At 36.3% G+C, this 23,180-nt stretch overlaps 1 protein-coding gene across 3 annotated transcripts in view; it reads right to left on the reverse strand.

Moving 5' to 3' along the window:
* Window positions 1–23,180, reverse strand: part of EFCAB11 (EF-hand calcium binding domain 11) — a 48,755-nt gene that overhangs the window by 23,872 nt on the left and 1,703 nt on the right. For all 3 annotated transcript variants that reach the window (XM_063290214.1, XM_063290215.1, XM_063290213.1), the window contains exons 2-5: window positions 20,550–20,645; window positions 17,058–17,103; window positions 11,840–11,941; window positions 10,765–10,855 (exon numbers count right to left, since the gene is read on the reverse strand). In XM_063290214.1, the coding sequence (XP_063146284.1) occupies window positions 10,765–10,855; window positions 11,840–11,941; window positions 17,058–17,103; window positions 20,550–20,645 (335 nt within the window). The remainder of the gene's footprint in view (window positions 1–10,764; window positions 10,856–11,839; window positions 11,942–17,057; window positions 17,104–20,549; window positions 20,646–23,180) is intronic.

Raw genomic sequence — 23,180 nt, forward strand, 5'->3', positions numbered from 1 at the left:
CACCAAAAACACTCTAAAGCACAACATAAAATCATCCAGGAAGTTAAAAAGAAACCCAAAACAGCAAAACCAAGATCTACAGGCCCCTTCAGCTAAGGTCTGTGTTCATGACTACACCATCAGAAAAGCACTGGGTAAGTATGGGATTTATGGGAGTAGCAAGATAAAAACCATGGCTTAGTAGAAAAATGATATTTTTGTCAAGTTTGTCAAAAAGTACCTAGTTGAATTCTGTAGAAATGTTTTATGGACAGATTAGTCAAAAGCAGAACTTTTCAAGCTGTATATGTTTAGTTATGTCTATCAAAAGCCAAACACTTAATTCCACCATAAACCATCTCATATAAACTGTCAACACAAAGATGGTGGCATCACAATTGGGAATCCTTTGCTCCTCAGGGACATGGATGACTGAGGGAAGCCTGTATCACAGAACTCTACAGGAAATATCAGACTATCTGTCTGTCACCTGAAACTGAAGTTCAAGTGGGTCATGAAGCAAAACAATGATCTCAAACATACAAGCAAATCTACACAAAAGTGTACAAACAACAAATTCAGTGGGTCAGAATGGCCATGTCAGTGCTCAGACCTAAATCCCATAGAAATGTTCTGGCAGGACCACAAATGATCAGTTTATGCTAGATGCCCCTCAAATGTTATTGAATTGATGCAGTTCACCATGTAAGAATAGGTCAAAACTCCTATACAATATAATGAGTGCTTGATTACAAATTATAAGAAGGATTTAGTGAGGGGTGATTACATAGTACATCTAAGATTTGCTCATCACTTCGATAAGTAGTTCAACTTTTCAACTTGATAGCTGGAGCTTTATTTATGAAAAATGCAGTTACAATGGTTTATTCCATTTGTATCTTGCCTTTCTGCCCAGAGGGCACTTCTAAGTTATCTCCCTTCTTCAGGTCCACTGGATAGCCAATACAAGACACATGGCAAAGAAAAAGTAGTTCCTAGCATGTGCACTGATGTACCAAAGCTGGTTTGTGATAGCAATGGCACTGATACCATGGTTCTTCAGAATAACTCAATTGGGGGTTTATAGTACCTAGTCTGTGTTGTCGAGGCACCTAATAAACAACTACAATTGCTGGGGAAAGCATGATTTTAGGTGCAATATACTCTATAGCATAGTTGGGCAACTTTTTAGTGGCTGAGGACTACATGTAGCAGTTTTGGGGAGGCTGAGGGGCTTGGGGAGGGATTTCAGTGGGGACAGAAGTTTTTTAAACTACAATTTTCTTGGGTTTCCCATCTCAGAATTGTAAGAAACATGCCAACAAATTCTATCAATGAAGATCAGAAGAATAAACTAGATTTAAATATATTTCTTTTTCTTTTCTCTGATCAGATAACCTTTGATCAGGTTATCTTAACCTTTGGGGGGGGGCTATTTCTTATTCATTTTCTGAACTTTACATTTTTTGTTGTGCAAGCAAATAATACGATGTATGTATGTACACCCTATATTGGGGATAAGTAACATGGCAGCTTCCAGGCTGGACTACAAATCCTATAGTTCTATACTATTAACATCAGTATGTTGGGCTGTAGGGAACCAGCCCAAAACATCTGGAGAGTGTCAGGTTGCCTACCCCTGCATCAGACAAATAGAACAAGATTAACAGAATAAATTATTCTTTTGTGAATCATCCAGAGTCGTCGCAACACGAGATGGGCAGTAAAGAAATATGATAAATAAAAAAATAAATCCATTGGAAACATTTTAAAAACTCAGGAAAGTTTCATAATAGCAGATTCAGCTGGAAAACAGACAGAAAACTCTAAAGGAAGCTGTAGTATTCTAAATACATAAGTTAAAGGATATACTTAAAGCATGCCAAGGATTGCAATTGGTCTTAATCACCTTATTGTAGGAGAAAAGAAACTATAAACAAGTTTAAAGCCAAACTTAAGAATTTTTCTTCAGCTACTTTAATTTTGGGAAAGGCTCAAATATTAATACATATACTAGTAGTTCTCACTTATCAAATGCCTTGTTCAGCAACCGTTCAAAGTTACTACGGCGCTGAAAAAGTAGGGTTATGACTGGTCCTTGAACTTGTGGCCATCATAGCATCCTTGCAGTCACGTGTTCGCAATTTGGGTGCTTCGCAGCCAGTGTGCATTTATGATCATCACAGTGTCCCACAATCATGTGATTGTCATTTGCGACATTCATAACCAGCTTCCACCAAGCAAAGTCAATGGGGAAGCCAGCAGGAAGTCACAAGTCATGGTCATGTGATGCCATGCTTAACGACCTGTGGTGATTTGCTTAACAACCACAGCAGAACTGACATTGTAAGTCAGGTGTGGTCACCTGCCAGTTCACTTAACCACGTTGTTTAGCAATGGAGTTGCCAGTCCCAATTGATGTTGGTAACACATAATTGGCTTCGTACAATACTTGAACAAAGAAGTAAATATCAGTGTGCTACTCTCTTCACATTTAATTGTTTTGGAATTAAAAACCTGCTTAAATGAAATAATTTTTCCTTATTTTTTTGATGGCCTTGACAATGGGCCCAATTCAAAGTAATACTTATGTTTTCCATTGACTACTATGGGAAAATTAATTATTGACTTGCTTGAGATGACATGTGCAGGATCCTGAGACATGTTTCAGAAGATGAAAGCAACCCAATTTTGGATAAATAGTGCAGGGATTGTAAAATCAGACTCCCTTAAATATTTGTTTATTTGTTTATTAGAAAAGGGCCAGTAATTTCTAATTTTGGAAGGAATTTGATAATGTCTGCAGGCTATTGGATGATATGTATAGGCATATTATTTATCTCCTCTGTAGATAGACACTTGAATTTCCATCATTTACACAGAGAAATTTTACAAGGCAGGGGGTGGGTGGGTTAGGATTCATTAATCTTCTCTATTCTTTAGTGAGCAATATTGACGAAACTGCAGGTATTATAAATGTATTCTGTTGTAAGAAACCTACATAACAAAAGTTTTGAATAAAATTAAATGACAATAGTTAGGAAGACCACTATTTGAACAAATATTTTGATCTCTGTATTTTCTTAAAATATAGAATATCTAATGTACTGCAAATATTAGAATGTGGACACAGATCTCTAAAAATCTTCCAATGATTTCCTATGGTCATGTGGAATAAGCCAATGCATTGCAATGGAATTCAATGCACCTTTTTTTATATTCAAATTGTTGTAAGTAAGGAATTCCTTCAAAACACTGTATCTGTAATGCTCCAATGAATTTTTCCTGCAATTAGATGATAGAATAATAGTCACAGCAGTGGAAGAGATCTCAGAAGTAATTGAGTCCAACCCTGTTCTTGGTGAAGGATCTGTTAAAGCAATTCAGACAGATGACTATCCAGCCTCTGTTTGAAGACCTCAAGTTATATCATGTACTCGTCAAAGATGCTCTTATCTCCTTCAATCTTCAATTTGGTTCTTTAACCATTGGCTTCTTATTTTAGACAGTGCCAAGATTTTAAGGGTGTGGGGGAATTTAATACTCAATATAAATTGTTCTTATATGCTGATGAGATGGCTATCCTTGATCATTATCTAATGTCATTACTACAGCTTACTGAAATTGCATAGCAATATGGTTTATATTCTTGTTATTCCATTAACTGGAACCAGTCTAACTGGCTGCCTTCGGGATCCACTATATCTATAGACTACTGCAAAAGATTATGATTGACAATACTGTATGGATAGATTCTAAATATTTGGGTTTATATTTTTCTTGAAATGAATCACAGTATCTTGAATTAAACATGTCTTAATATATACAGGCAACTTCAGTAGATATAAACTGATGGTTAAACTTCCATTAAGTCTCTGGGGCAAGATTAATGTATATTTTAAGAAAGATTCCAATGTTAATCCCCATTAGGTATTTTACATGGATAGATAAATTAATGAGGATTTTTTTTTTATGGCAAGCTAAAGTCCCTCAAATATCCTTGGCCAAACTCAGATTATTTTATGATGAAAGTGGTTTTAACCCACTAGATTTTCAACTGTATCACTGGGCTTTTATTTTAACATATATTTTTTTCTAGAACAAGACCTTATATGAGTATTCCTCTTTCTGGACATTCTTGGAGAGTAAATGAATAATACCTGGAAATCTTGGCAGGTTTTATGGTCCAGATATATTAGAAAGGAGTCTTCACCTCCAGCCTTGAAAGCTTCCAGACACATTTGGTCATTAAAAGCTAAGCAATTATATTTTAATCCCAATTCATATGAGAAACTGATATTGTCAAATAAACCATATTTGAAAATAGTGGGAAATATGTACTGATGGTTGAAATGCTTTGGCCAAATATGAGATCAATACTTTAAATCAGTTGATTGGTGTTTTAAAGACTTTGAGAGATTGCTATTTGAATATGATTTACTGACATCATTTACTTAGCTATACAGACAATGGAACAGGTACTAACTAAACAGTATGGCCTGGATGCTTTACTAGGTGCATTGCTTTAATTTAAGCAAATCCAATTCTATAAGGAATTAAAAAGTAAAATGCAAGTTATATATCTAAATTGTAGAATGAAGAATTGGAATATCCAATATTGGGAAATCAAAGAGTCTAGAAGTTAAAAAATACAAAAAATATACTTCTTATGATTTAAATATGAAATTAAAACCAAGAAGGCAAAATGGCTGTCCGCTGAGACACTAGAAGTAGCCCAAGAAAGAAGGAAAGCAAAAGGCAACAGTGATAGGGGGAGATATGCCCAATTAAATGCAAAGTTCCAGAGGTTAGCCAGAAGAGATAAGGAATTATTTTTAAACAAGCAATGCACAGAAGTGGAAGATGACAATAGAATAGGAAGGACAAGAGACCTCTTCCAGAAAATTAGAAACATTGGAGGTAAATTCCAGGCCAACATGGGTATGATCAAAAACAAAGATGGCAAGGACCTAACAGAAGAAGAAGAGATCAAGAAAAGGTGGCAAGAATATACGGAAGACCTGTATAGGAAGGATAACAATATCGGGGATAGCTTTGACGGTGTGGTCAGTGAGCTAGAACCAGACATCCTGAAGAGTGAGGTTGAATGGGTCTTAAGAAGCATTGCTAATAACAAGGCAGCAGGAGACGGCGGCATCACAGCTGAACTGTTCAAAATCTTGTGAGATGATGCTGTCAAGGTAATGCATGCTATATGCCAGCAAATTTGGAAAACACAAGAATGGCCATCAGATTGGAAAAAATCAACTTATATCCCCATACCAAAAAAGGGAAACACTAAAGAATGTTCAAACTATCGAACAGTGGCACTCATCTCACATGCCAGTAAGGTAATGCTCAAGATCCTGCAAGGTAGACTTCAGCAATTCATGGAGCGAGAATTGCCAGATGTACAAGCTGGGTTTAGAAAAGGCAGAGGAACTAGGGACCAAATTGCCAATATCCACTGGATAATGGAAAAAGCCAGGGAGTTTCAGAAAAATATCTATTTCTGTTTTATTGACTATTCTAAAGCCTTTGACTGTGTGAACCATAACAAATTGTGGCAAGTTCTTAGCGGTATGGGGATACCAACTCATCTTTTCTGCCTCCTGAGGAATCTATATAATGACCAAGTAGCAATGGTAAGAACAGACCACTGGAACAATGGACTGGTTTAAGATTGGGAAAGGAGTACGGCAGGGCTGTATAGTCTCACCCTACCTATTCAACTTGTACGCAGAACACATCATGTGACACGCTGGGCTTGAGGAATCCAAGGCTGGAGTTAAAATTGCTGGAAGAAACATTAACAATCTCAGATATGCAGATGATACCACTTGGATGGCTGAAAGCGAAGAGGAGCTGAGGAGCCTTATGATGAAGGTGAAAGAAGAAAGTGCAAAAGCTGGCTTGCAGCTAAACCTCAAAAAAACCAAGATTATGGCAACCAGCTTGATTGATAACTGGCAAATAGAGGGAGAAAACGTAGAGGCAGTGAAAGACTTTGTATTTCTAGGTGCAAAGATTACTGCAGATGCTGACTGCAGTCAGGAAATCAGAAGACATTTAATCCTGGGGAGAAGAGCAATGACAAATCTCAATAAAATAGTTAAGAGCAGAGACATCACACTGACAACAAAGGTCTGCATAGTTAAAGCAATGGTGTTCCCTGTAGTAACATATGGCTGCGAGAGCTGGACCATAAGGAAGGCTGAGAGAAGGAAGATCGATGCTTTGGAACTGTGGTGTTGGAGGAAAACTCTGAGAATGCCTTGGACTGCAAGAAGATCAAACCAGTCCATACTCCAGGAAATAAAGCCAGACTGCTCACTTGAGGGAATGATATTAAAGGCCAAACTGAAATACTTTGGCCACATAATGAAAAGACAGAACACCATGGAGAAGATGCTGATGCTAGGGAGAGTGGAAGGTGAAAGGAAGAGGGGCCAACCAAGGGCAAGGTGGATGGATGATATTCTAGAGGTGACAGACTCGTCCCTGGGGGAGCTGGGGGTGTTGACGACCGACAGGAAGCTCTGGCGTGGGCTGGTCCATGAAGTCACAAAGAGTCGGAAGCGACTGAATGAATAAACAACAACAACAAGATGTAGGCAGACTATTTTTTGTTAGTTTAGTTGGCAGAGAGGAGTAAAATTATAGTGAAGACAGATAATACTTAACTGTTTGTCTTTTAACTGGGAAGGAATGATTATGGAACTATTAATGCACAGGCCATTTTCTTCAATTACTTTTTCGTCATTAATCCACATTTTTACTGCTTGTTGCTAAGGACATCAACAACATCAAAACAAAAGCATAGCAATAAGCATGCATAGTAATAAGATAAATGAATCTCTATCTTAAATACTCAGACACATCTAAGACACTTTCTATTTCCCATAGGTTCCATTTTGTTTCAATCTTTTTACTTTGTTTTCTGTTTTCTTTTGATGTTATTTAAAGATATTTTGACCAATATCCCAATAATATAAGTGCACCACTGAATATAAAACCATTTGATACCATAAAGTAGAAAAAAAAGCTGAAGTGCTCTTTGAATACTTATATTCAAGTATTTTCACAAATAAGTATTTTCTTACTTGGACAAAAGCTTGGCTTGCAGTGCAGCTCAGCCATTACTACTTTTGACAACTGCTTGTTTAGCCTGACATTTAAGGCATTATCCAATTATCATTGGATACAATTAATTTCCCCCTTTTTATTTTTTTCCAGAAAAAAAGCAGAAAAAGCTTCTCCACTTCCCAGCTTCTTGTCTGATCTACTCCAAGGAAGATTGGAAAAATAGGGGGAAAGGAAGACTTTTTCTCTGGAATTGTAATAATTCTGTAGCAACACATTCTTTTCCTAGTAAGGAATGAGAATATTTTAGGGTTTTTTGCGGGGGGGACACACATCAAGTTTTGGCTAGTAAAATACCATTTCAATTCTACAGAATAAGTACAAAATATAAGAATTAAGAAATACTTTAAAACATACATTAAATAAAAACAATACACAAGGAAACAGAACACAGGTACAATATGTAAACCATTAGAGAATATTTTGTAAAGATTATGTTATGTGAATATTGCTTAAGAAAGAAGATCAACGGAAATCTGCTGCAGAAATCACCAGAACTGAAATGATACTGCACTGTGTACCATGTTCCCATGGCAACTAGTCATGGGAAGATGAATGTTTCATATTCACTCTGTAGTATAGGTCTAAATCAAAATTTCATAAAGAGCACACAATCTTGGCTGAAGGTATCTACACAAAATCAGATTATTTTCATATTATTATATAATTTCAGGTAATTTTGGATTAGAACAGATAGAGACAATGTGCCTCTAGTGTGTGATCCTATTCATCTAAGTGTAAGTCAACTCGAAATGAGAAACAAAATATCAGCTTCTGTTCAAATATTACCTTACATATGCTGATCAAAAAACCCACAAAAGCAGCAATAGCTAACAGACCATTTTTGCCTCATGGCCATATGCAGATTGCAGGATATATAGGGACTGCTATGGGATGAAGCATAGGCTCTACAAATTACCCAAATACATAGTATTTAATGATAATAAGTTCATTATTCATCATGAATACCAACACACAAGCTTACTTTAATGGATGAAAAATGGAGTATCAATTCAATCTCAGAAAATCTGCTTCTGCAAAGGTTATTTACTAAAAAGAGAGTCTTAATTTTAAGATCAGTTAAAAAAAAAGAAAGGAACATAATATAGAATGTGTGTGTGTGTTGTGTCTGTGTGTATAAGGAGAATCTTCTTAAAATCAGGTCTTCATTTTAGGTACCCAGATATAGACACTGATATACACATAATTATAATGCTCAGTTGCCCTATTTTGTCAATTTAAGACTGCCATCTCCAATCCTGGAGATTTCCCTCCTTGCCCCAATAAGTATCTACAGGCAACATACTCATAGATTTTTGCATGTATATGTCTGCATGTGCATGCATGTGTGTGTGTATATATACACACGCGCGCACACACAGAAGAGATCTCACTGAAAAAAAAAGCAAGACCAGGAAAAATATTAAAGTACTATTAATTTAAGTATGTAATTTTTCTGTAAAATATTTACAGATAATATTTAAATTAATTGCCTATAACCTATAAAAATAGTTGATCACCCAACAGCATATTCACATATAAACCATTTTCCCTTACATATATAGACATGTGTATGTACAAACACATTCATACTGTATATATCCCATCTTCTATTACAAGAAAAAGGCAGAGAAAAGACTGTAATTAGTTGAGATGAAAAGGAAGCTGCATTAGGAAGGAAAAGAAAAAGAAGATAAAACAATAAAAACAAGATAGGGATGAAATAGCTGAACACAAGAAGACGGGACGTTTATGCTGGGCTTATCAAGCATGAAACCATGGAGGCTGACTCCACACAAAATCCTATTGAGTGTAATGGTCCTTTCTCCCAGGTAAGTGTGCATACCCTGCTGCTATGTTTAGGATGGAATTGCTTAGATCAGCTTAGACCATGCGGTAACAGTGGACACTGGGGAAGAAATGTATAGGAGAAAGAGCTCTTCGTAGTTTGCAAGAGACACGAATGCATATATTTTTGTTGAGCTGTAAGGCAAACACCCTAGAGGGTACATATGCATATCTACCCTGAAGCAGAAGAGAAGAAGCCAGCGCCATCATGTTTACCTGAGAATGAGAAATGTGGAAAGTCCAGCCACTTGTTTACATGCAGCTTAATGGCTCCATCCCTCACTTGCCCATCCTCTCATGTTCGAAAATGTTTGGCTCTATTCTGCAAATGTTATTTGTAGGAAAATCTTGGCTTCCTTTACAGGAAGCAAGGTTTTAACGGTTACTAAAATAAAGAACAGAAATCAGACGTGTATACACTGTTACTAATCCTCTCCACTCCTGTCTTATGGCAAGCACAAGGGGAAGAAAGATGCTGATTGGAAAGGTAGCTTGGCATTTATTATAAGCTGAGAACTGGCCAAAGGGAAGGAAATAGCAATTGGGACTGGCAATGCTGTCGCTAAGCAACCTGGTCGTAAAGTGAAATATCATGTGTCTGTGCCTGACTCACAATATCAGTTCCGGCTGCGGTCGTTAAACAAATCACAGCGACTGTTAAGCATGATGTCACATGACCATGATTTGCGACTTCCTGCCAGCTTCCTCACTGACTCTGCTTGTCAGAAGCTGGCTGTGAAGCCAGCTACAAAATATATTATTGAATGCGTACTATGTTGTTTTTTAACGGCATTATTAATATGAAAAATTTAAGAATTTATTCTGAAAAGCAGTATCATACCCAGGCAACAATCTAAGATAAGTACTACATTGTGAAATTATTTATATTTCTTTCACTGATTCTCTTTAAAAAGCTATTTAGCACCACCAAATGGTTCAGTAGATATATTGTCAAATTACTGTATGTTCATTTTGCTGTTCCATATGCACTGTGAAGATTAATGTACATATTAAAACTTACACTTACTTGTACGCATCTTCTAGAAACCTGTTGTTCTTCTATGAAATTAAACAAATAATTGTTTCCAGTGGCAGAGAAAGTTGTTTAAAGAAACACTGTGACTTGACAAAGCATGCTACAAATTACATAAAAATGGAGAATTTCAAATAGTAGGGCTGTGCAAAAACCACCTAATCCATTTTATAACTGGATCAATAGCTCATAAAGTAGCCAGCTCTGCCTTATGTGAGTCTGGGGAAAAGGCTGCCCCAACTCATTCAAATTCTGAAGAATGAATCAGAAAAAAGGAATTCCTCCCTCCTATCATCTAGTACAGGAAAAACAGATGCCTAATCCCATCCATAACATCTTTTTTTTAATCAGGATGGAATCAAATTTGCAAGAAAGTTAATCTACCAGGAGGGAGGAAGCATATGAAATGCTGAAAGTGTTGCATGGGTTTTTAAGTTACTGCAGCAACAGCTTTTCAGACATCTTTGGCAGCATTCTCAAAGCCTTCCTATTATCCTTTGCCAAAGCAATTTGACTGCGCTTTGCACCCTCCACCTTCTTGATGTCTTTGGAAACTGTCTCTAATACAATATAGTAATAGAGATAATAAGCAAGAAAGAAGGACAAAGTACAAGCAAGTACAATTAATTAGTGCATGCTGAGAGTGGGGGACAGAATACCGAGCTTTGATTATTTTGCAGGAAGGTACAATGCCTGCAATAGACCAGACCAAACCATGCACACTTTTTCAGAGCATAATCAAATAATTCAATTTGTCCTACCTGAATGCTTCAACAATGATCCTTTCTGGCAACTTTGGTGCAACAATACCAAAAGCTTTTTTGAAATCTTCGAAAGATAAAAATCCTTTACCTTGTTGGGAAAATAACATAGAGAAGGGAGTACAGGTTGAAAGATGCTTAAATACTTAGAATGTATTTTAGTCTTATAAACCAAGACTGAAAACAGAAATTTCTGATGCATGAGAAATGAAGGGCTTCACAATGTTTTGGAAACAGAATGCAAGTCACTTGATTTGGGGGATGAGGGAAAGTGCACAAAGTTTAAAGTGCACTTAGCTACAGAATTTGACTATGTCGTGAGCTAATCATTCCACATGGGTTTAACACCCAAAGAAAACCAGGAAATCTGACAACTTTCAATAACTTGATTTCCTACATTTTAATTTGAGGAGGAGAGCTTGTTAGTCTATGGTGGCAAAAAATCAGCAGCAGTCCCAGTTGCCATTGTTAGATGAATCCCACATGGTTGCAGCATCCTGTGGTCACATGATCACCATTTGTGACTTCTACCAACTTCCCCATCGACTTTACTTGTCAGAAGAAGGCAGTGAAAGTTGCATATCTATTTATTTATTTAATTTGTCACCACCCATCTCCTCCCACCAGAGGGACTCTGGACGGTTTATAACAAAGTAATCAATAAATCAATAAAACAATAAATATACAATATAATTAATATATAAAAATACAATATATAAAAATGCAAATACAAGTAGACAATAAATATAAATAAAAATAATGTGACCACAGAGACGTTGCAACAGCTGCAACCACGAGGACCTGTCATACATCCCTCTCGTTCACTGCTATTTTAACTTTGAGCGGTTGCTGAACGAGCGGTTGTTCAACTACCTGTAAGTGCTTCAAATCCTGCCCAAACAGGTGCAGAGTGAGATTTGCCTTAAAAGCCTCTAACAATATTGGTGATGGGAGGAGAAAAGTTTTTATGCTGCCCTGAGCTGCCCAGAAAAAAGGATATAATTAGAATATAATAACAAAACGTATTATCAATAAGATATTCAAATAAAGTTATTCCACATGGTGGGGGACTTACATTGTCTGTCAAAAGAAATGAATAACTGTCTTATTTCACTATGGTAAAAGTGTACAACCTTCTTCGTAGCCATAAGATTTAAAAATTCTTCAAATGATAATCCTAAGAAAAAATAAGGTTAGGGTTAGACAGGTATCAATAGAAGTAAATAATTATTCTTCCAACAAATAAATTCAAGCAGCACAGTACAGTCTACCATGTGTAATCTTCTGCATGTGGTCAGTGCAACTTATTCCTAATTGTGTCCACATAATTAATGCATTAAAATGTAACCATATATAAATTTAGATAAACTAAATCCCACTATGTTCATCACAAACCACATCAGAAATCATGATCACGTGACTGCAGGGATCCTGCAATGGCCACAACTTTGTGAATAAAATTGGTATGAACATTGTGGAAATTTCAATTCCACAGGAGTAACAGGTCCTGGATTTTTTTAATGTTGTGGTATAATGCACCGTTTGGGTTAACTTGAGGGTATAGACTAATAGATAAACACAATGAGAGTTTTAGTAGTATATAGATATTCTTAATTTAAACTAAACATTCTTATAAAAATCAATAGACTACTCATGACTACGTTGTGGCAAGGTTTGTGATCAAATCAAAACCAATGATTACAATTAACCATAAACAGAAAAACTGATTGCTTTTTCTGATGATGAGAACACATTGACTCAAAGGTGGTACTGGAAGTTCTTACTTCCCACCTAGATAACCTAAGAGACTGCCAGTATGTTAGGAGAAAGATGGAACACAGAAATCCTGTTATATTCTGAAAGTGAAAGTTAGTAGGAAGGTTTAATTTAAAAAAATAATAAAATGTAAAAATTAGCTTTAATTGAATAAAATGTAGGTTAGTGAGCAGTTTTTGATAAAATCAATATAAAAGTAGGAAGTCATACATATGAAGATAGTTTGCTTATAACAGCACACAAGAAATCTGAACTGTCCTGTTATCCATCCATCCATCCAAATTCAAATCCTGAACTTCTTCCCACCTTTTCAAACCAATGGACTTTTGGTGGTTCTTTTCTTGGCCCTGAAGCTCTCTCCCATCTCTCCATTCTCTACCAAATGTCTTTCTCTGGTATGAGAATCAGGGACTTTGCCTGACAGCTCCAATATTCAAACCTAAGGTCAGGAGTTTCCAACACTGGTATATGAAACTAGTTCTGGTGGAAAGTCAGTTGGATGTCATTGAATGTCATTCTAATTCTAATTCTAAGCTCCAAGACTAGCTAGCATCATCACTGTCATTGTCATTTTCAAACAGACAGCCCTTACTTTCAGGTTGAAATCTAAAGAGATACTCTATGTAGAAATACATGTTGCATAAATAGAAAGTACATGTAGTCCTCATTTAGTGAACACAATTGGGACTGGCAACTTGGTTGTTAAGCAAAGTGGTCGCTGAGTGCAACTGCAAGTGAGCTTATGATCTTACTTCACCTTTCCTTTGCTTTACAGACCTGCGAAGATCGTAAATGCAACAATTGGTTGTAAAGTTACTTTTTCATTACTGTCGTAACTGCGAACAGTCTCTAAATGAGGCATTCACTAAACAAGGACTACCTGTATACAACAAAGGGGATATTATAACAGTTGTTGTTTATTTGTTTAGTCGCTTCCGACTCTTCGTGACTTCAGGACCAGCCCACGCCAGAGCTTCCTGTCGGTCATCAACACCCCCAGCTCCCCCAGGGACGAGTCCGTCACCTCTAGAATATCATCCATCCACCTTGCCCTTGGTCAGCCCCTCTTCCTTTTGCCCTCCACTCTCCCTAGCATCAGCATCTTCTCCAGGGTGTCCTGTCTTCTCATTATGTGGCCAAAATATTTCAGTTTGGCCTTTAATATCATTCCCTCAAGTGAGCAGTCTGGCTTTATTTCCTGGAGTATGGACTGGTTTGATCTTCTGGCAGTCCAAGGCACTCTCAGAATTTTCCTCCAACACCACAGTTCCAAAGCATCGATCTTCCTTCTCTCAGCCTTCCTTATGGTCCAGCTCTCGCAGCCATATGTTACTACGGGGAACACCATTGCTTTAACTATGCGGACCTTTGTTGTCAGTGTGATGTCTCTGCTCTTAACTATTTTATCAAGATTTGTCATTGCTCTTCTCCCAAGGATTAAGCGTCTTCTGATTTCCTGACTGCAGTCAGCATCTGCAGTAATCTTCGCACCTAGAAAGACGAAGTCTTTCACTGCTTCTACATTTTCTCCCTCTATTTGCCAGTTATCAATCAAGCTGGTTGCCATAATCTTGGTTTTTTTGAGGTTTAGCTGCAAGCCAGCTTTTGCACTTTCTGCATTCACCTTCATCATAAGGCTCCTCAGCTCCTCTTCGCTTTCAGCCATCCAAGTGGTATCATCTGCATATCTGAGATTGTTAATGTTTCTTCCAGCGATTTTAACTCCAGCCTTGGATTCCTCAAGCCCAGCATGTCGCATGATGTGTTCTGCGTACAAGTTGAATAGGTAGGGTGAGAGGATACAGCCCTGCCATACTCCTTTCCCAATCTTAAACCAGTCCGTTGTTCCGTGGTCTGTTCTTACTGTTGCTGCTTGGTCGTTATACAGATCCTTCAGGAGGCAGACAAGATGACTTGGTATCCCCATACCACTAAGAACTTGCCACAATTTGTTATGGTCCACACAGTCAAAGGCTTTAGAATAGTCAATAAAACAGAAATAGATGTTTTTCTGAAACTCCCTGGCCTTTTCCATTATCCAGCGGATATTGGCAATTTGGTCCCTAGTTCCTCTGCCTTTTCTAAACCCAGCTTGTACATCTGGCAATTCTCGCTCGAGCGTATAGGAGTTTAGGGGTAAGTTCCCGTGACATGAATGTCCCAGACATTTCTTCCCCCGTTATCTTATCATTGTGCATCAGCAGCATATAACACATGACAGCTGGGTCTTTCATTAGCCAACCATTTTTTCTGACTTCCCAGATGGTTTGACCAGGGGGAGATGAAAATCAGGACAACCACAGACATAAGTAAGAGATCCCATCTTCACATGGTCTTTCTATATTTTCATCTCAATCAGATTTGGAATGACAATTCTGGGAAAGGAATTTCAACAATATTGTGGGGGTCTTAGTTGGCTGGATAGAATTAATTTAAGTCCAAATAAGAGAAAGTCTGTTTCGAGTTAAATCCAACTCCTGCAGACTTAACATACTGAGTAAACTACCTCCATTTGGAAATGTGCAGAATATGCTTATTCCTTCTTTACCCAGTCAAGCATGTCATGTGAATAGTGAAAATGATTCATCATTTTGAATGTTTAATGTCTTTTATAATGTATTATTTAGGTAAAAGATATAGGTACAGGAGTTAACATGAGTAAAAGTAACAAAAATATTTTTTAGTCAATTCCTTTACCCATATTTTTCCTTCAAATAGGGTAGGAAAAGCTAGTTACTTCTGTGGTCTCTATAAAATCAATCAACAAAATTTGCATCAATGAAAGGCTCTATTGCATACATATTAGCAATGCTATATTGCTAATCCCTGCTTTTGATGACATCAGTTGATCAATATGAATATCACCATTTCCAGAATTATCTAAAAATAATCTAATTCTTAGAAATTTGCACCTCAGTATGGTCTGGACCTACTATATTTCTATTTTTTTCTAATTAAAAAGAAGATTAAAAAATACTTTCTTTTGGATAAAAACTGTCTTTGAGGTGGTATTCTATTTTTGTTTTTGCAGTTGTTCTTATCTGCCTTCAAGATATGCCATAATCAAGTTCAAGCAGAGATGACACTATTGATCTAATCTCATGTGCACCATGAATTCAAACTCACACATCTGGAGAATGTTACAAGGTAGCTGTGCCATAAAACACTATGAATTCTCTCTAATGCGTAAGTCCGTAAGTACATTTTATTTCTTCAGTGTTTGATGACTTCTACCATACACAATATACATTACTTAAACTGCCCAGAATCTCAGTGTTAAATAGTACTTGTATTATAGGTTTCTTTTCCATATTATATTATTTCAGCCAATTAGAGCCACATCATATAATTTTTGTTTCACTGAGCTGTTAGTAATGTTATTTCCACAATTAATTTATAGAAATGTCATATTTATAAATAGGTTTTCTGTTTCCAGGATTACAGTATCGACTAAGTTTAGAACACTACAAAGGAAAGGAGTTTCTAAACACACTGCATTTCCTTGCGTGGATATTCAGTCTGATTAAAGCAAACTGTTTTTCTATTATGAAGTAACCAATGCTAAACAGAGTTGCAATTGACTATGATGTTTCAGAATAAGCTTTAGATAAAGTTAAATTCTTTTGCTAACTAATCTATATTTTAATCTCATGAATGTAATGTAGGGCAGAAATGTGTAAACAAAAGACTTTTTTGTGCCAACGCGGTGGCGCTGCGGGTTAAACTGCTGAGCTGCCGATCGGAAGGTCGGCGGTTCGAAACTGCGCGGCGGGGTGAGCTCCCGTTGCTAGTCCCAGCTCCTGCTCACCTAGCAGTTCGAAAACATGCAAATGTGAGTAGATCAATAGGTACCGCTTCGGCGGGAAGGTAACGGCGTTCCGAGTCGTCATGCTGGCCACATGACCCGGAAGTGTCTATGACAACGCCGGCTCCAAGGCTTAGAAACGGAGATGAGCACCGCCCCCTAGAGTCGGACACGACTGGACTTTACGTCAAGGGAAACCTTTACCTTTACCTTTACTATTATCAGACAATAACAACATGTTTCTATAATATCATACACTGTTTCTTTGCTTTACTCAATTAAATATTTGTAAACCAATTTAATAATTTATTGAAATCTGGAGAAAAGAACCACTGCTGGGGCAGATTTATCTCTCACTGTTGGAGGGCCTTCTATCTTCCCAATATGCTCAGGACAGCTGGGAAATAATCTTGAGCAGATCTGAGAAATACAGAGGGACCACAAAGGCAAGAATTCCTGTTGCTTAACGAAGTTGGGTTTGGCTCAAATTCTCATGCAATAACTGCACCACCTGTGTGCAAGTTCCCTACCATCTGTATTTTTAATATAAGCTATCACAACTAAGAATAAACAAAATGCATATTTGCAAGCTGATGTCCAATAGGTGTCTCAAATATTTAACAAAGTTACTACATCATCTTTTCAAACCTTATAATTTTTGATTAAGCTCTTATCAGTAATGCATAAAAAGAGAGTCTCATGCTTATAATACCAAATGGATTTTGTTTCACAGAGGCCATAACTGAATCCACTTCCACCTAAAATAGAAAACAAATAGTACCATCAACAAATGATTCCTTAAATACTCACATATAAACTAATTCTTCAAAATTATTAGGACAAATACATAATTATCTAATTAATTAAATTTTTATTCCACCTTTATTTTTGGTCCACTTCTTGTTTTCCCCACAACAACCACCCCGTGAGAACACAACCTTAAGAGAAAATAACCAAAGATTAAAAACCTTGAAGTCCCATTGGATTTTAATGGAAAAGTTAAATTTGTAAAACCAAAATTAATACAATTTGAAAGTACTTAACTGGGTGGTAACAATGGTAACAATGTCTCCAGAAACATATGCTAAAGAGTATATTAAGAAGCCATTATATTAAACTCTAAGAGAATCAATTTTTGCAGACCCAAAAATGCAGACCCAGTGAAATGAACTGGACCTAAGTTACTCATGACAATGAATTCCAATTCATTATATTAAACCAGGCTGTTTTAACCACATTTGTTAAACATGGGTGTAAAAATGGGGGTTAATGTTTGGATTTGTATAATATGCTAAGCCAAAAATAACATATGAATCAGACGAAGTTAATTCAGATATAATCTGTAATTCAAATTCCCCATGCAAGTCTGAATTATTGGCAAAGTACTAATTTGAACATGGCTTATAATTTTTGCTGGCAAACAACAGTTTGCTATAAATTCAAAACTATACAACATCATATACTACTTCTCTGGGTCCCATCACTTAGGTTGGAGCTAAGAGATGTGTCTTCTCTGTTGCTGCTCCTGTCCTTTGGAACAACAGCCTCGGATTCATCCGGCCCCAACCCTGCCCACCATTAAAGACTGGTTTTTTTCCTCAGGAATTGGGTCTGGGATTGATATGACCTGTTGGATGACTTTTTTCCTGGCACTTTAGACTTCTGTATGTTTCTGTTGTGGATTATGTTTTTCATGCTTTGTTTTATTATGTGTTTTACTGGGTTACTGTTGTTCTATAATGATATACTGACCTGAGTTGAGTGCTGAGTGGGCAGCTACAGTATATAAAATAAATAACTCAGAAATGGCAATGGGAAATCAGCATATGCAATAGAAGAACACAAGTTCAGGACTGACAAAACTTAGTTCCATGTTCGAACTGAAGTGAAACAATACAAATGAATATTAACTTTTAAAAATAATTTTGTCTTGATCAACATTCTCTTCTAGCATCAAAGGAACTACAGTTTTGATAAAAATGAAAACTCCAATTGCTACTTCTATTTCCATTTGGTTAATTATCACTGTAGTAGAAATAACTAATTTTATTCCCAAGCAGTATACAACTTATTTGAATATGGCATAATTGTATTTAATAACTTTAATTATCTATTATGATAGAAAGCAATTTTTGTTTGCCAAGTAACTCAACTTTACTTTGAATTAAGAGATCAGACCGGCTACAAATTCTTCAGAGTTTTGATGATGAAACTATAGGTTAAGACCTATAATTAAGACCTCTACTATGTTGATTTCTAGAGAACAGAGCAAATTAGTTTTTATTGGCAAAACAAGAATACAAGTCCCTGCATTACATAAATTAGAGTTACTGCAGCATACTCCTTTTAGCTTTTATTATTTTATTTTCTTATTTCAGTTTAGGCACTACTGAACTACAAACTGACTTTGGGCAGCTCACAACATGAGCAATGAAAACAGAGAATCCTACAAAAGCTTGAAGCCTGGCTAATTGTCTGGAATGTTAAGTCGAACATTAAACTCTAGTTTAGTGCACCTTCAGGAAGGCTCTTCGGAATAAGTAAAGACCCTACTACAATCAAAGTTCGGCATACTAGGTTAAGGGACACTGCTGTTACAGGATTATTTTTCATTGTTTTCCTTTTTTTGTTTTTTTGCATAGGCTTTTTGTTAGTCCCTCATAGAATAACTATGACTAGAGTAGCATTTCAATTGGAGTGAATGAAGAAAGAAAGAAAGAAAGAAAGAAAGAAAGAAAGAAAAAGAAATGATAAACTCCACATTGCTACAGGTCCTACTTGTCCATCATAATGACAGACATTCCTTTGAAAGGAATGGGGAGAGATGCTTGACCCATCATTGCTCCAAACCACATTATAGTGGAAGAAGTGAAATGCAAATGCAGATTATTGAGTTAGAAATTCCATTCATATTCCTAATTTTTCCCAGAAAAAAATCCTTTCCCCTTTAAAAAGCAGCAGTTTTGCCTTTTTGCCATGTTACTATTCTCTTCTTCAGTGAAAGATCAGAGACAAATGTAATTTATTCAAAAAGATCTCTTTATCACAGAACAAAGCATAGAAAAAATGTTCAAACAATAATTGTTGCCTAGTCCATGCAGAAGCTCTAACTGGAGTTGAAACAAAAAGTTAATTGGAAGGGTGCCAATCCCTACTTAAATTGTTTACTCTAATTTTCTATTAATTTTCATTCCCAAACTAATTGTTACTAACTCTGGTTTATGCTAACACACTGAGTGAAGGTTTGATTTGCTTAGAACTATTACACCACAGGCTGTTTGGCATTATCTCCTCAACATTCTGATCCACAGTGTTAGTCCCCAACCACACTGCTTCTTGCTGATCTGGGAGTGAGTTCTGCTCTTTTCCCTCTAAGACCTGCTCTTTCAACCTCAGCACTGTACTCTTCCAAACCAGCTTTCAGCTGATGAATGGCGCAGTTCTGGGATTCAGTTCAATATAAGATTTTTAGTCTAGCCAAGAAAATAACCTAGCTTGAGATTGGACCTTAAATCCAGTAAAAGACAAATGCTTACACAGTATTCTGAGACATTTTCCCATTGGCTAAAAGCATCAGATGTTCAGTTTTTTAAATTTGTATACAGGAGTGAGTACAAATCACGTAGCCAGAACATTCTGCTCTCAGCACAATTTGTCTCATGATGGCTGATATTTGCACACAACACTGTAACATATTTGTCCTCTCATTTAACCTAGAGGGAAAAATCTTTACACTTATAGTGGCAGCAGTGCTATAAAAGCCAAACAAAACTGAATATACCGCGGATGCTATTGTAGTAAAACTAGATGACATTTCAAAGTACAGAAGCAATCCTTTTAATCTGTAAACCAGATTGCCACTACCACTTTTGAGGGGCAGGGAAGTGTCCCTTTTCAGTTTGCCATGCCACATGCAGTTTGTGTGTCCCTCCCTACTTCTTCACAAAGTTAATAGTAAGGGATATGCTGGATATAACTACTGAATACTGCTAGGTTTGGAAGGCTGAATCTTAAAACAAGATTAAACAAGAAAATTACCTGCAATATTTCAAAAGGATAGCCAGAACCACCTTTTTAATATTTATAAATAGTTCTGAAAAACTTCTTTGAAAATTTCATATTAATAGAGATTGGATTATTTAATGTCTTGGGTTCAGCATATTTAAAGAATAAGTCAATCCTCAAGAAAAGAAATAAATGGTACCTTTGAAGGTTTATAGCCAAAAAGCATCACTATAGCAACCTTATAGTCCTCTCTGTTTAAGTATCCTTTGTTGTCTTCATCACATGCCTCAAATACCTAAATAAAAAATAAACAAAGATAATAGGGATTTTAAAAGCTCACCATTACTTATCTTGAAATATACTATGGCTGTGAAAATCCTTCAGAAAAGGTGCTTCAGAACATACAATAACATATTAGTTGGTGTTAAAACTATTAAAGTGACAGTGTCTTTTTACAGTCTTGCGCAGCTGCTTCAGAAGCTGTTCCCAGTTCTGTGTGTTTGTGCATGCACAACAACATAGTTATTTCACAATAATTTTAAATTAAATAATTTTTAAAGGGAAAAGTTAGCCAAGTTTGATCACATTTATGACTAAAACCATCTTGCAAACTAAAAACAGCTCTAGTTTGAAATTTGATTTTATTGTCTGTGATGTATAATGTTATGTATACATTACATACTATATAATATTATACAAAGTCCTAGTTTTCTGGGAAAGGCTCTAATGCTGGGAAAAATGGATGAAAAGAGGACGACCAGAAGCAAGGTGGATGGACTCAGTTACAGGGCAATGAATGTACCATTGCAAGACCTGAAAGACCAGGTTAGGGATAGATCGTCATGGAGAAAATCTATCTATGTGGTTGCTAGGAGTCGAAAATGACTTGATGGTACACAATCAAACAATCAAAATGTATAACGTGTTATTTTAATAAAATCATTGCAAGAATAATTCATTTCAATAGGACTTACACAAGTAAAGCTTTGATGACTATATTGGAAATATTAACAAAAAATATGCCAACTATCAATTGAAAGGTTTTATTATTTCTAGATATTAGTTTATTCACAACATTTTTATTTCATGTGTTAATTCAACATTCTCAAGGTGGTTTTGCAACACTATGTAAAGTAATAAAAGCTGATCAATTAAAAACAATGCTGGGGAGACTAATAAACTTTTGCCTTTAAAGTAGCAAACATGGCAAGAAGTAAGTGAGAGGCTGCCCACTATGAAGCAATCACCAAGAAGAAGAGCTCTCTCTACCTTTATCAGATAAACAATAATCTAGACATGGTAACATAATGGCTTATGAATGTGCAACAAATGCCCAACACAGGGTATATGTAGGACAGAGCTCGCCAGCCCAAAGCTAAACTGTCCACCTCTTTTCCTGTTTCTTCCTGCCCTCGTAAAGGTTGAGGTGTCTTTCTAACTCTGTTGTGTGCTACACTGGCTATTTAAGAGACTATTTTTCCAACAAAGCCAATGATGCAGTGAATTTGGCAATCCTAACCACAGCGATGTATGAATTTAAGACCAATAAAAAAGAATTTATAATGAAGATTCACAGCTTGAATATCTTTTCTCAACAAATGCTGCCTATTTTTTTCAGCAGCTGCTCAAATAATCACAAAATAAGAAAATGTCAAAGCAATCCTGAGTTGGATAACAGTATTAATGCAGTTCAGAAATACTTTGATATACTTTGAATGTATATGAAAGAGTTTAGAGAAATAGACATGAATCAAATAATGCTATATTTCTCATTAAATAAAGAGCTCTGCTTTTTTTAGTTACAGCATCGTGCAGCAACATGCCTTTAAAATAACCCAAAGAGAAAATAAAAATGGGAAATTGCCTACTGATTATCACTAGATGCACTTTGCAAAGAAAACTGTTAATGAAATCCATGAACAAATTATCAGGTCTTGAAAACACACCAGGGCCACTTCAGAATCTTTGAATAAACATTAAAAGGATCAGCCAATAAGCTTTGTTATTTTAAATTCTAAATATCAATTACAAATATATTAGAGATTATGAAACTTTCACAGTAGGTGAGTAAAAAGCAATTCTCACATTTTAGACAACTGGGAAAAATGGATCTAGTTCTAACTTTCACTGAAATATTTTATTTTATTATTTTATTTTATTTTATTTTATTTTATTTATTTATTTAAATTTGTATCACCGCCCATCTCCCCCAGCAGGGGACTCTGGGCGGTTTACAATAAAAATAATAATAAAAATATAAAAACCTAAATTACAGTCTAAAAACATAAATAAGATAATAAATATAAAATATTAATAATGATGTTAGTGCAGACCAAAAAACAAACTTCCTACCTGGCTAGATTAAAGGATTAAAAATTCGTATCTTCCAGATATAATGCATGTCTACAACTGTAACATTATTACACTAGTTCAGAGTAGTTTATTCAACATATGGTGTATGTCCAGGGTATCAGCATAGTACCAGAATAGCACTGATTGCACTTGTTGAGGATCTTTGGAGATTTATCTGTCCTGGTTCTTCTTGATTTCTCAGCAGGTTTTGACACCATCAGTCATGATGTCCTTCTGGACCAACTATGGGCTTTGGGAGTATGAGGAATTGTGTTGCAGTAGTTCTCCTCCTTCTTCTGTAATCTGTTCCAGTAGGTGTTGATAGGGGGGGAAAGGTCGCACTTTCTTTTTAGCATCGACATGAGGCCTCTGCGTGAGGTCATCCATCAATATGGGGTTAGATGAAATCAGTCAACTGATGATAGTTCTATACCTCAACCCCTGTTCAACCAATGATGTTTTCAAAGTCTTGTCCCAG

The sequence above is a fragment of the Candoia aspera genome, chromosome 1 (assembly GCF_035149785.1).
Source record: "Candoia aspera isolate rCanAsp1 chromosome 1, rCanAsp1.hap2, whole genome shotgun sequence".
Taxonomy (NCBI): Eukaryota; Metazoa; Chordata; class Lepidosauria; order Squamata; family Boidae; genus Candoia; species Candoia aspera.